The sequence below is a fragment of the Callospermophilus lateralis genome, chromosome 4 (assembly GCF_048772815.1).
Source record: "Callospermophilus lateralis isolate mCalLat2 chromosome 4, mCalLat2.hap1, whole genome shotgun sequence".
Taxonomy (NCBI): domain Eukaryota; kingdom Metazoa; phylum Chordata; class Mammalia; order Rodentia; family Sciuridae; genus Callospermophilus; species Callospermophilus lateralis.
The window spans coordinates 71,583,800-71,596,474 of NC_135308.1; the positions used below are offsets into that span (position 1 = coordinate 71,583,800).

Genomic DNA, 12,675 nt, shown 5'->3' on the forward strand with positions numbered 1-12,675 from the left:
TTGGGACAACTCTTCTTCCTTAATCCATGATTCACAGGGAGAAGGTTGAACTTTATGAGTTTGGTTTTTTTCTCCTAGTATCAATTCCCTCCTTTTCCCATAAGTCACCTGATTTCCCTGAAAACTCTGAAACACACCCTTTGGCTGGGAAAGAGCATTAGGCAATCTGCGAAATTCCCCCATTCCTCCTTTCTCCCCTGGAACTTGAGCTTGGGAGGAAGATGCAGTTCTCGTTTCAAAAGCAGAGGGAGCTCCAGGATCAAGGCTGAATAACCCTTCCTCTGTGTCATGGTCTCCCAGCCCCCTCTTTGTTGAGATCAGGGAATTTCGGACATGCACACTTGGATAGAGAATCTTATGTACAGAACCAGGCCAGGGAGGTCTGCCGGAAGTTCCTGCAGAGGGAGCATCGAGGCCAAGCCGTTGCTCCTGGGAGCCAGCAGGGTCGCCCAGCATGACCACTGGCAGGAGCGAGAGGGCTGACCCACTTGCTCCCATCAGTTTCTGAAGGTAAAAACTTTAAAAATGAAGAGCAGAGCTTTGAGGGAGGGGAAAAGAAAGGCAGAGAACCATACAGAGAAAGGTTTGGGGCAAAGATGGTGGGCTGGAAAGAGTAGAATAAAAAAAGACAGAATTAGAGACAACCCATTTCTCCTAGGCTGATCCCATCCACCCCGCTTTACCCCATCACAGTACCATTGTTTTTAGGGTTAAAAGCTGTTTTGGCAGGACTTTTCTAGGAAGTCCTCTTAGTAAAGGAAAAAACGAACTAACTCTGGAAGATTTTATTTCTTGTCATTAGCTGCCCCTTCTCTCCATCCTTTTGCAATCCTGTCTCAGTGGGGGCAGCACTTCCCCTCTCAGACCATTTCTCCCAAGGACCCTGTCCTCCCCTATTGAAAGAATCTCATTCCTCCATCAGTGGTCGTTGGGGACATCAACAGAAACCCATGTTATACTAACCATAGTAAAGAGGGCTGACTTGAAGTGATAAAAGGTTTGTGGTGGAAAAGGAGGGGAACTATCTTAGCCGGATGGTCAGGTGGGCAGACTCCCGAAAACCTGGGTGGAAATGGGGCTATTGTTCTGTGAGGCCAGGAGAGAGATTGATTGAGGGGGCCTAGAGGTGAGGAACAGAGAAGAAGAAAACTGGGAGAAACTACTTGCTCTGGAGAAAAGTTGGGAGGAAGTCAGAGCAGCAATGGGAGAAAGATAGGATTTAGTTCCAGAGTAGAAAATTAGTGAAGTCTGAGCCAGGAGGGTGTGAGAGGCCAGGTGTCATATGTGAAGACTGATGGTATGGCTCTATTAAACTTGTGTTATTCTTATGGTGCTTCTCACCACCAAAGCAGGGTGACTGTGTTTGACAGACGGATAGCCAGGCTGGCCACCACTTTAGCTCCAAAGTCCAGAGGAACAGAGAGTTAGGTCCAGAGACATGGACACATCGCCAGAGAAGTGGTAAGTGATTGGGGGTCTACAGAAATGTTCATGGACTCCAGTCCCTTCATCTTCTCAAGAAAAGGATTTTGATTTGACCTAGGCCTTTTCTTTATTCCAAGCTAAGGTTTTCTTCCATGGCCTGCTAGGTGTCCTTTTCTCTTTTCCTTCCTTCCCTTTGGGACAAATGCTCAAATTCTACAAGAGGCTGTTGGTATCTGGGTTACCCACATTACTGTGCCCCTCCCCCCTTTAAATTTCAGGTGCATTGTCTTGTTTTGTCTTTTGGCACGGGTTTATGCTGAGCCGACCATGTATGGGGAGATCCTGTCCCCTAACTATCCTCAGGCATACCCCAATGAGATAGAGAAATCTTGGGATATAGAAGTTCCTGAGGGGTATGGGATTCACCTCTACTTCACTCATCTGGACATAGAACTGTCAGAGGACTGCGCATATGACTCAGTGCAGGTATATCACAAACCATACAGAATGGTGGTGGAAGACCATGGCTGGGGTGGAGGAATGAGAAGGATGATTGGGGGAGAGCCACAGATATTCAGGGAACTGGAGTCAGGTAGTTCTATGGGGGTCAAGGTTCTACTTTCTCACCTCCATGCCAAAATATTCCCCTTTCATAACATCATTTTTACTCTTCTCTTAGATAATATCAGGGGGCACTGAAGAAGGGAAACTCTGTGGAAAGAGGACCAGCAAGAATCCCAACTCCCCAATTGTGGAAGAGTTCCAAATCCCATACAATAAACTCCAGGTGACCTTTAAGTCAGACTTCTCCAACGAGGAACGATTTACTGGGTTTGCTGCATATTATGTTGCCATAGGTAAGACTCACCCTTATGTGTATGATTTACTGATCCAGCTACAAGATTAGAAAAAGTAAAAATACTGTATGGTGTATTAAATGAGGATTCTATTTATAACTTTTACAAAGTATTGACTTGGCCTGGCTCCTTCCATCAATTCATCAATTACCTTTGTGAATTTCAAACACATGATCATATTTTATTGGTGACTGATGATGTTAATGTTGATAGTAGATAATAAATCTTAATTTATTGAGAACCACTATGAATTGAGTACTATATTAGAAAATTTCCTATATTCATATGGTCTCAATACTTCAAGGTAGGTATTATTATCTCCATAAAAAGATAAAGAAAATGAAAACTATAAAGTTAATCACTTGCCAAAAATTACATAAGGAATGTATGATACTCAAACCAATTCAAAATGTGGCATTCAAAGTTTCAAATTCTGGGCACTTCTATATCTGTCTCCAGGTTAGAATGAAGTTAGAACTTGTCACAAAGTCAAAGTATTGCTTAGATCTGCTAGAAGGACCAATGTGGTGTAAAGAGATAGATGAACTAATGTCCTCCCTGCAGAAAACAGCACATGTTTGGCCTGCAGAGTGTTGTGTCTGGCACTGAAACACTCTGTATGCAAGAAAAACCAGGAATCTCTGGCATTGAGAGCTCCGTTATAGCAGTACAATGGCAGGGCACAACTTTGGAATCATAGTTCAGGAAAGTAATGTAGAATAATAGCACTCTGAAATGTGGTTCTTTGACAATCTTTAACAGATTGTGTCTCTCTCTCTCTCTCTTTTTTTTAACCTTTATAGTTTTGGGTTTAACTCCATTCCTCCTTCTAGACTTTTGTGCTTGACCTCAATCTTTTTCTCCTTACAGATGTAAATGAGTGCACAGATTTTGCAGATGTCCCTTGTAGCCACTTCTGCAACAACTTCATTGGTGGTTACTTCTGTTCCTGTCCTCCAGAATACTTTCTCCATGATGATATGAGGAATTGTGGAGGTGAGCTTGGCATTAAGAGAGATTCATGTTCCAGAGGATTTGGAATGTATTGAGGCCTCAGAAAGGGCTTTGTCCATCTTCCAATTTTGATTAGGCTCTTCTTTCAGGCATCTATTCTTAGTTATCCATAACTGAGTGGGGAACCACAGGAGGGGAACAAGATAAGGTGTGTTAGTCAGCTTTTCATTGCTGTGACAAAATGCTTGAGATAATCAATTTAAAAGGAGGAAATGTGGACTGGGGTTGTGGCTCAGTGGTAGAGCACTTACCTAGCATGTGTGATGCACTGGGTTTGATCCTCAGCACCACATAAAATAAATGAATGAAGGTATTGTGTCCATTTACAACTGAAAAAAAATATATTTTTTTAAAAGGAGAAAATGTTTGTTATGGCTCATGCTTTCAGTCCATGGTTGGATGGCTCCATTGTTTGGGTGTGTGGTGAGGGCAGAACATCATGGCAGGAAGCATGTAGTAGAGCAAAATTGCTCACATTATGACCGTCAGGAAGTGAAAGAGAGACAGAAAGAGGTTAGAGTCCCAGTAGTCCCTTCAAGGGCACACCTCCAATAATCTATTTTCTTCCACTAGACTCTACCTTCTAAGGTTCCACCAACTCCTGGTAGTGCCACAGGCTGGTGACCAAGCCGTTAGCATATGGGACTTTGGGAAACATTTAAAATCCAAACAGTTACATAAGAGCCACAGTATAAAGTTAGTTAATTGGAGAAGCAAGATAGATGCCTGTGAAGAGTCTGCCTAAAGTTGTTCATATCCCTATCATAAGAGTGATAGAAACCTCATAGGCATTGGATAGCCCCATTAATAAGCACTGGGTGTATAATTGCTCTGGGTGGGCCCAGTCAGGGAATGGATCCTAGATTAGTCTGAATGAAAGACTCTCAGTTTATGACAGAAGGAATCATAGTTTGGTGCAGGAACTTCTTTGCTTGACCCTATATTTGATTTCTCCTTTCTGTTTTTCTCCCTTAGTCAACTGCAGCGGGGATGTGTTTACTACATTGACTGGAGAGATTGCAAGTCCCAATTATCCCAATCCATATCCAGAGAACTCAAGGTGTGAATATCAGATCCAGCTGGAAGAAGGGTTCCAAGTGGTGGTCACTATGCGGAGAGAAGATTTTGATGTGGAACCAGCTGACTCAGAGGGGAACTGCCACGACAGTTTAGTTGTGCGTGGTGGATGATTAATTCTTGCTCCGCCCCCAATTTACTTCTCCTTGAAGATAAAACTATCTTTCTTCCTGCCCCTTATTATCTCCTTTAATTTTTTTTTTTTTTTTTTTTTGCAGTAATGTATATCTAGGCACACACTCTATCACTGAGCTATGCCCCAAGCCCTTTTTATTTTTCTTTTGAAACAAGGCCTGGCTAAGTTGTTGAAGCTGGCTTAGAATTTGCAGTCCTCCTGCCTCAGCCTCCAGAATAGCTGGGATTATAAACATGTTCCACTATGCCTGACAGTCCCTTTTACACCTTCCATTTAACCTCTTCCCTTTAAATTCTTTCTCTTCTGATTTAATCATTTTGTTTTCTTTCAGTTTGTTGCAAGAAATCAACAATTTGGTCCTTACTGTGGTAATGGATTCCCTGGGCCCCTGACTATTGAAACCAAGAGTAACACTCTTGATATCATCTTTCAAACTGATCTAACAGGGCAAAAAAAAGGCTGGAAATTTCGTTACTATGGAGATCGTGAGTAACCTAAAAGTATTTTTTTAGCTGGTGACATTAAGGTCCTTGAACAAGGTAGAATCAAAACAGGTAGACTGTTGTTTGGATAGAATTCTGGGATACATCAATTTCTCCAGAAGATCTAAATCTGTCGGTTATTGATGGAAATGCCTCAACATAGTAATCCTTCAACTAGACCTGAGAATGTGGACAACCTAGGGATGGTTAGTTAGTAACACCATATTATTTTAGTTATCTGCCATATTAGAATGTTAGGCATTGGAATTGAGAACAATTGAATGATTTTAGAAAGTGAGAATGATGTAAATAGAACAGTCTCCAATTATTTAGTAAAAATATTTTTTTGTCCCAACTTTGTCCTTTCTAAGCAAACCCCTGTCCGAAAGAAGTCTCTGCCAATTCTTTTTGGGAGCCTGAAAAGGCAAAATATGTGTTTAAAGATATGGTGAAGATAACCTGTAAAGAAGGGTTTGAAGTTGTAGAGGTAAAGTACCATTTGGGCTTCTCCCTAATCTCTGACCAGATCAGGATGAGCATACTGAAATTGTCCAGTCGTTGCCTAACATCCCCGTTTGATTAAGGTATTAACACCTGTACCATAGAACAGCTCAAGATCTTCAGTCCTAGGTGAGCCATGGGGCTCCTTGGCCAGTTGGGCATTCTCTCTGCCTTCAGCCTTCCTGGGGAAGGGGAGAGGATATGCTGGGACACAGTTGTCTCTTTCAGCCCCAACTCCTGGGTGTTTTGGGTCATTGGCTAAACTGTTCCCAAGCCTTTTTTGGTGAGGAATCCTTGTTAATCCAAGTCCAGAGATCAATTTCATTTTTGGTTTTGATTTCCCATCTCTCTCTGTATAAATTAATGCTGATATCTATAATTGTTCTCTAGGGAAGTGTTGGCTCAACATCTTTCTATTCGACTTGTCAAAGCAATGGAAAGTGGAGTAATTCCAAACTGAAATGTCAACGTACGTGTCTCTTCAATGTGGAACTTTTTTTTTTCTCCCCAAGGGAACTGAAAAATCAGCACATAAAAATCAAGTGTATGGGGCGGGGGTTGTGGCTCAGTGGTAGAACGCTTGCCTAGCATGTGCAATATAAAAATAAATAAAATAAAGGCACCGTGTTCATCTACAAATGAAAAAACAAACAATCAACAACAACAACAACAACAACAACAAAAACAAATAACTCTTAGGGTTATGAGAGAGTGGGTTGGGTTTTTAAGGAAAGTCAGTCATGGAAGAATTTCTAGACCCAGACCATGCATGATCCCAGGCCAGCTAGACTAGCAGATTTCTTCTAAAGAAAGTAACATTGAAGCCCGGTGCCTGTAATCCTAGCGGCTCAGGAGGCTGAGGCAGGAGGATCGCAAATTCAAAGCCAGCCTCAGCAATTTAGTGAGGTGCTAAGCAACTCAGTGAGATCTTATCTTTAATAAAATTCAAAATAGGGCTAGGGATGTGGCTCAGTGGTTAAGGACCCCTAAGTTCAATCCTGGGTATCCCCCCCATCACCCTGCAGAAAAAGAAACTTTGCCCACCCTCCCTCTTTTCCTCCCTCCCTTCCTCCTTCCCCTAGTACTGGGGCTTGAATCCAGGGCTGCTCTACCACTGAGTTATTCTCCTAGTCCATTTTATTCTTTATTTTGAGACAGAGTCTCACTAAGTTGCTCAGACTGTCCTCAAACTTGGGATCCTTGAGCCTCAACCTCTGAGTTGCTGGGAGCACATGCTACCATGCCTGGCTAAGAAAGGGGCTTTGGGATTCGTAGTTAATAGCTCCAAAAGGGTGCCTTCCTGGTTTCTCCAGGACCTCTGCCAACCTCTAAGAACCAGGTTCTTCATTTTAGCTTTCAGTGGGCAATCTGGATTGGCATATGTCGATGGGCTAGAGAGTGGGTGATGCTGGTTGGAGAGGATGGTCATGGAGAGGTGGTGTGGGAGATTCATTTGGGGTGTGCTTATGGATATGGGGTGGGGAAGAAGTAAGGATGGAACTGACGCCATAACTCTTCCTGGGAAGGGGTAACTGTCCTGACCATCAGTCTCCTCCCTTCCTTTTGTAGCTGTGGACTGTGGCATTCCTGAACCCATTCGGAATGGTAAAGTTGAAGATGCAGAAAATACTTTATATGGTTCTGTCATTCGTTACACTTGTGAGGAGCCATATTACTACATGGAGCATGAAGATGGAGGTAGGTTTCTTTTACTACAGAAAGAGAAAGAAAGGGAATGTGAACATTTAGAGGGCAAACTGTAAATCTTTCTGGGTTGGGGAGGGTTTGTAGAGAAATGGGGGAGACAACACACACTGTCATCCTCTTGGCTTCCAGTAAGAATACAGTTTTCACATGGGGCAGGGTATGTTCTCAAGAAAATCCTAAAGGTCACCAACTCAGCTTTGCAGCTACGGTAGGAATTCCCCTACAACATTCCTTTCATATGGTTATCCCCCTGGACCAGTTGTTTCATGTAAAACTCATAGGAGAACTTCCAGCTGTATGGCCTACACAGGCAAAGGAGTCAGGGTCACCCCTCCTGAATTCGGCTGGCAACGAAAAGACACACAAACACAGAAAAACCCTTTTTGGGGTTCAAGGATGGCTCTGAGGCCTCAGCTCCCATGCTGGAGGGCAAGGGGAACAAGGGAGGCATGAGGCAAGAGGCTAGAGAGAGAGCACATCCTGAACCCCTGTTTTTATCTAGGGGGGAGACATTCGATAGAAAATTCCACCCAAATAAAGCAAGGGGATTGTGTTACAGCAAATATGGGGGTATAGCCCAGTCCCATTGGGTGATGCACACTCCCTTGTGGAGTGAAGGTGAGGCCCACCTGCCTCGCACACAGGATGATGCCAGTTCCACACCCCCCGTTACTCAAGGCTAAGGGGGTGCTCAACTCCTGTTCAAGGCTGCCCCAACACAGCTGCAAGTCGACATATGGTGATGGTGGTGACTTTTTTTTTTTTTTGGTACTGGAGATTGAATCCAGGGGCACTTTACTATTGAGTTGCATCCTCAATCCTTTTTATTTTTAATTTGCTAAGGCTGGCCTCAAGTTTGCCATCCTCCTGTCTCCGCCTTCTGAATCTCTGGGGTTACAGGCGTGTGCAACTGTACCCCGCTGATGACTGGTTTTCTTGCAGTAAAGGCCCTGGCAGTGCTAGATGAAACAAAGTAGGCCCTTCTACATTGATTTTCATTATATTATTAACATTTAAAAAAATTATTTTCCCACATGAAGCACTTTCTCAGTCTCTATCATAACCCTTCTTCCTTCTGCTTTGAAGACTATTCTTTCTTTTTCTTTAGCAAGATAGAGGCCTGAGGGATTATTTGGGGGATGCTCAAGATTATCTTCTAGTTGATTTGTTCTGACCCCCTCCTCAAATCTCAGAGGAGCCCAGGCTCTGCCTGAAAGGAAAAAGTGGAAGAGGGAAGATGTGGTGGTGTTGACATGTATCCCTTGTGTGATTCCAGGGGAGTATCGCTGTGCTGTTAACGGGAGCTGGGTGAATGACGTGCTGGGCACCGAGTTGCCCAAATGTATTCCAGGTAATCAGGGTTTTTGGTGTGGGCAGAGACTGGAGCCACAGGTGCAGTGGAGTGGGGAGTCACCTTCTGAAAGCAGCTGCAATCCTCTTGGGAAAGGACTTAGTCCAGGTCTTCTAGAGTCCAGCACAGTGAAAGGTTGTAACACTGGGCTGCAGGAATTCCCTCAACCACACTGAGTCAGGCCTACTCGAAGCAAAATAGGCAAGTCAGCCAGCAACAGTGAGTGTCAGAGTCAAGACCAGTTGAGTCTGGTGATGAAGATGAGGAAAGCAGATACAGAATTGCTAATAGCAGGACCTGAAAGTTGAGAGTGAGGAATCAATACTCAGAAAGAAGTGTGGGTATATAGCCTTGTTATTATTTAAAAAAATTCTTTGGGCTGGGGATGTGGCTCAAGTGGTAGCACACTCACCTGGCATGCGTGCAGCCCGGGTTCGATCCTCAGCACCACATACAAACAAAGATGTTGTGTCCGCCAAAAACTAAAAAATAAAAGTTAAAAATTCTCTCTCTTCTCTCTCTCTCTTTCTCAAAAAAAATTCTTTTAGTTATAGATGGATACATTACCTTTATTTTATTTATTTATTTTTTATATGGTGCTGAGGATTGAACCCAGTGCTTCACACATGCTAGGTGAGCGTTTTACAACTGAGCCACAACCCCAGCCCCATATAGCCTAGTTATTATACTAAAAGTCTATGTGGCAGGCAGGTGTGGTGGTGTATACCTATAATCCCAGCAGCTAGGGAGGCTGAGACAGGAGGATAGTAAGTTCAAAGTCAGCCTCAGCAACTTGGTGAAGTCCTAAGCAATTTAGCAAGACCCTGTCTCAATTAAAAAATCAAAAGGGCTGGGTATATGGCTCAGTGGTTTAGAGCCCCTGGGTTCAATCCCTGGTACAAAAAAAAAAAAAAAAAAAAAAAAAAAAAAGAAAGAAAGAAAGAAAGAAAAAATCTATGTGGAAAGAAGATATTGAGGAATAAAATAAATGGGGGTTACAGGAAGATCAGAAATCAAGAGTTGAGTAGAAGACAACAGGGCAAAACAAGAATAATAATAATGATCCTAGTAATAATAAGAATGCTATTGAAAACTAAAGACCAAGCCAATTTGTTGCATTTATTATCTCTTCCACATTCTTGTAGCAATCCTATGAGATCTCATTTATGGATGAGTGAATTCAGTAAGAGTCAGGGGCAGGCTTTGAACCCAGCTCTGTCTGGGTACAAAGCTCATTATGCTCAATTCAAAGTCTATTCAGACTGTCTAACAAGGGACTGATATAATCCAGCTTCATCTGAAACTCAGTACTAGGGAATGGCAAAGCAGTCTTACCTAGAACCAGTCCATGGAGAGCAAGAGGTTAAGATCAAAGAAGAGAACCCTCTTATTTTTCATCATAGATTGACCTTTGGGTTGCTAGGAGGGAGTCAGGTGCAACCAGGACTTCAGTAAAGAAGGTGTTAAATAGAGGTTTCATCTGGGCATCAGTAGAAGGTATAAAGCTTGCCTCCTCTGCAGTCTGTGTGAGGAAGGAGTTTTCCAGCACTGGTTCCCAGCTGGGTGCCTGGCCTCAGTGCTGAACCCCACCTCTCTCTTTGAGAGGGGGTACTGGGGATTGAACTTAAGGGCAATTGATCACTGAGCCACATCCTCAGCCCTATTTGGTATTTTATTTAGAGACAGAGTGTCACTGAGTTGCTTAGCACCTCACCTTTGCTGAGGATGTTTTTGAACTGGTGATCATCCTGCTTCAGCTTCCTGAGCTGCTGGGATTATAGGTGTGCATCACCATGCCCGGCTGTGCTGAACTACTCTCCTAGAGCCTGCTTATGACATAGGCAAAGGGGGATATTTAAGGAAGGCTAGGATAAGTCAGATATGGAGATGGTTGACCAAATAGGTTGACTATCTCATACTGGAGAACTCTGCAGCCAGAGGCAAAGGTATTTGAGTGGTTGGAGGATTTGCAGGAGGCCAGCATCATTTCCTGTCCCTCCCATCTTGTTCTTATTCTTTCCTAGTTTGTGGAGTCCCCAGTGAGCCCTTTACAATGCAACAGAGGATATTTGGAGGATCCCGTGCAGACATCAAAAATTTCCCCTGGCAAGTCTTCTTTAAGCACCCGTGGGCTGGTGGGGCTCTCATTGATGAGTACTGGGTACTGACGGCTGCCCACGTTGTGGAGGAAAATCCAGACCCAGCTATGTATGTCGGATCCACAACTGTGAGAACCTCAGGTTTGGATAGCACCCAGATGCTTACCGCTGAACGTGTGATTATTCATCCGCGTTGGCAATCAGTGGATGACTCCAGTTCACGAACGAATTTTGACAATGACATCGCGCTGGTGCAGCTGAGGGACCCTGTGAAAATGGGACCAAAAGTCTCCCCTATCTGCCTGCCAGGCACCTCCTCAGAATACAACCTCTTGCCAAAACAACTGGGAATGATCTCAGGCTGGGGTCGAACTGAGGAAAGAGATCATGTTCTCTATCTCAGAGGGGCAAAGTTACCTGTAGCACCCTTAGAAAAGTGCCGAGAAGTGAAAGGGGGAAATTCCAAAATGAATGCAGCTGCGTATGTTTTCACTAACAACATGATCTGTGCTGGAGGAGAGAAGGGTGTTGACAGCTGTCAAGGGGACAGTGGTGGAGCTTTTGCTGTACAGGACCCCAATGAAGATACCCCCAAATTCTATGTAGCTGGCCTGGTGTCCTGGGGACCCAAGTGTGGGACCTATGGAATCTACACAAAGGTTAAGAACTATCTTGACTGGATAAAGAAAATCATGCAGGAAAATAAGCCCACTTCTAAGGACTAATCCATTCATATACTACTAGCTTCTCCAATAGGTATGATCAACCCAGTGCTTTCAGTTCATCACAATATTATCATTATTTCACCATGACTGAGAGAAGACAAGGTAGTATCATTGAGCTAGAACTTGATTGTCAAGGTACCTGGCTGGATGTAGAGTTTGATCATAGAACTGTGTTGGTTATCCCCTTGTGCTCTGAATACCTGTTATAGATCCAATATGAAGGAGTACGCCTGACTTGCACTCTTCAGCAGGAATATCTTAATTTTTTTGGTTCTTCTTTACCAGTTTGAATTTGCATTTGCTTTATCATTCTCAGTACCCATTATCTACTTACAATAAAGCATGTTTATAATCCAATTCTGGTTGACTTTCTTTATTCTATATCAGTAGTCCAGAACCATAGGAGGGGAATGGAATAAGAGTACAGCTGAATCATGGGATTCAAGCATGTAGTAACTCATATTTAATTGTCATGAAAATAGGGAATTCAGCTTTTCTTCCCTCTTCCCTTTTCTCCTGAGATTTACTGAATATTGTGAACAATTAGAATTAGCTGTTTAATATATTCTTTAAGTATGAATTCTTTCAATGTCACCTGAAAATTAATTTTAATATTCATTTGCATAATATAATATTATGACTTAAAAAAGAAAAACCAAAGAAATTCAGAGATCTGGGAGTGGTGGACACACCTGTAATCCCAGCAATCCCAACAATTCAAGAAGCTGAAGCAGGAAGATTGCAAATAGGAAGCCAGTCTCGACAATTTTTTTTTTTTTTTTTTGGTACTAGGAATTAAATCCAGGGATGCTTACCACTGATCTACATCCTCAGTCCTTTTTATTTCTACTTTTTTTTTTTTTTTTTTTTGGTACCAGGGATCGAACCCTGGGGCACTTTACCATTGAGTCACTTCCTCAGCCTTTTTTTGTTTTTTTATTTTGTGACAGAATCTCACTAAGTTGCTGAGGGCCTTGTTAATTTGCCAAGGCTGGCCTTGAACTTGTGGTCTTCCTGTCTCAACCTCCCAAACTGCTGGGATTACAGTTATGCACCACTGCACCCAGCCAGCCTCAACAATTTATCAGGACCCTGTCTCTAAATAAATAAATAAATAAACGAAATTTAATAAAAAGGGCTGGGGATATAGCTTAGTGATAGAGCACTTTATAGAATGTGGAAGGCCCTGGGTTAAATCCCCAGCACAGCAAAAGAAAAAAAAAAAGTTCAGTATTTTCTTGTCTGCTTTCTTGGTAGTTTTGATTTTTCAATAAGGTAGTAAATTGAAGTGGACTCTGTAC

At 42.9% G+C, this 12,675-nt stretch overlaps 1 protein-coding gene across 2 annotated transcripts; it reads left to right on the plus strand.

Moving 5' to 3' along the window:
* The first annotated feature begins 335 nt into the window (after positions 1–335).
* On the plus strand, positions 336–11,731 carry C1s (complement C1s). 2 transcript variants are annotated; one of them, XM_076852609.1, is made up of 12 exons: positions 336–510; positions 1,350–1,461; positions 1,704–1,911; positions 2,105–2,282; positions 3,153–3,278; positions 4,272–4,471; positions 4,841–4,994; positions 5,363–5,478; positions 5,883–5,961; positions 7,062–7,190; positions 8,476–8,550; positions 10,575–11,731. In XM_076852609.1, the coding sequence occupies exons 2-12, from the start codon at positions 1,439–1,441 to the stop codon at positions 11,372–11,374; spliced, it is 2,088 nt and encodes a 695-aa protein (XP_076708724.1). In that variant the 5' UTR covers positions 336–510; positions 1,350–1,438; the 3' UTR covers positions 11,375–11,731. The 2 variants fall into 2 exon arrangements, with proteins under 2 accessions (XP_076708724.1, XP_076708725.1); XM_076852610.1 differs by having other exon boundaries at positions 1,353–1,461.
* The last annotated feature ends 944 nt before the right edge of the window (positions 11,732–12,675 follow it).

What these genes read in the sequence shown, in the direction of transcription:
- C1s (XM_076852609.1), top strand. Translation starts at nt 1,439, where the DNA reads ATGGACACATCGCCAGAGAAGTG. An exon ending in GCGCATATGACTCAGTGCAG is followed by an intron (nt 1,912 to 2,104) that starts GTATATCACAAA and finishes CTCTTCTCTTAG; the next exon opens with ATAATATCAGGGGGCACTGA. An exon ending in ATTTCGTTACTATGGAGATC is followed by an intron (nt 4,995 to 5,362) that starts GTGAGTAACCTA and finishes GTCCTTTCTAAG; the next exon opens with CAAACCCCTGTCCGAAAGAA.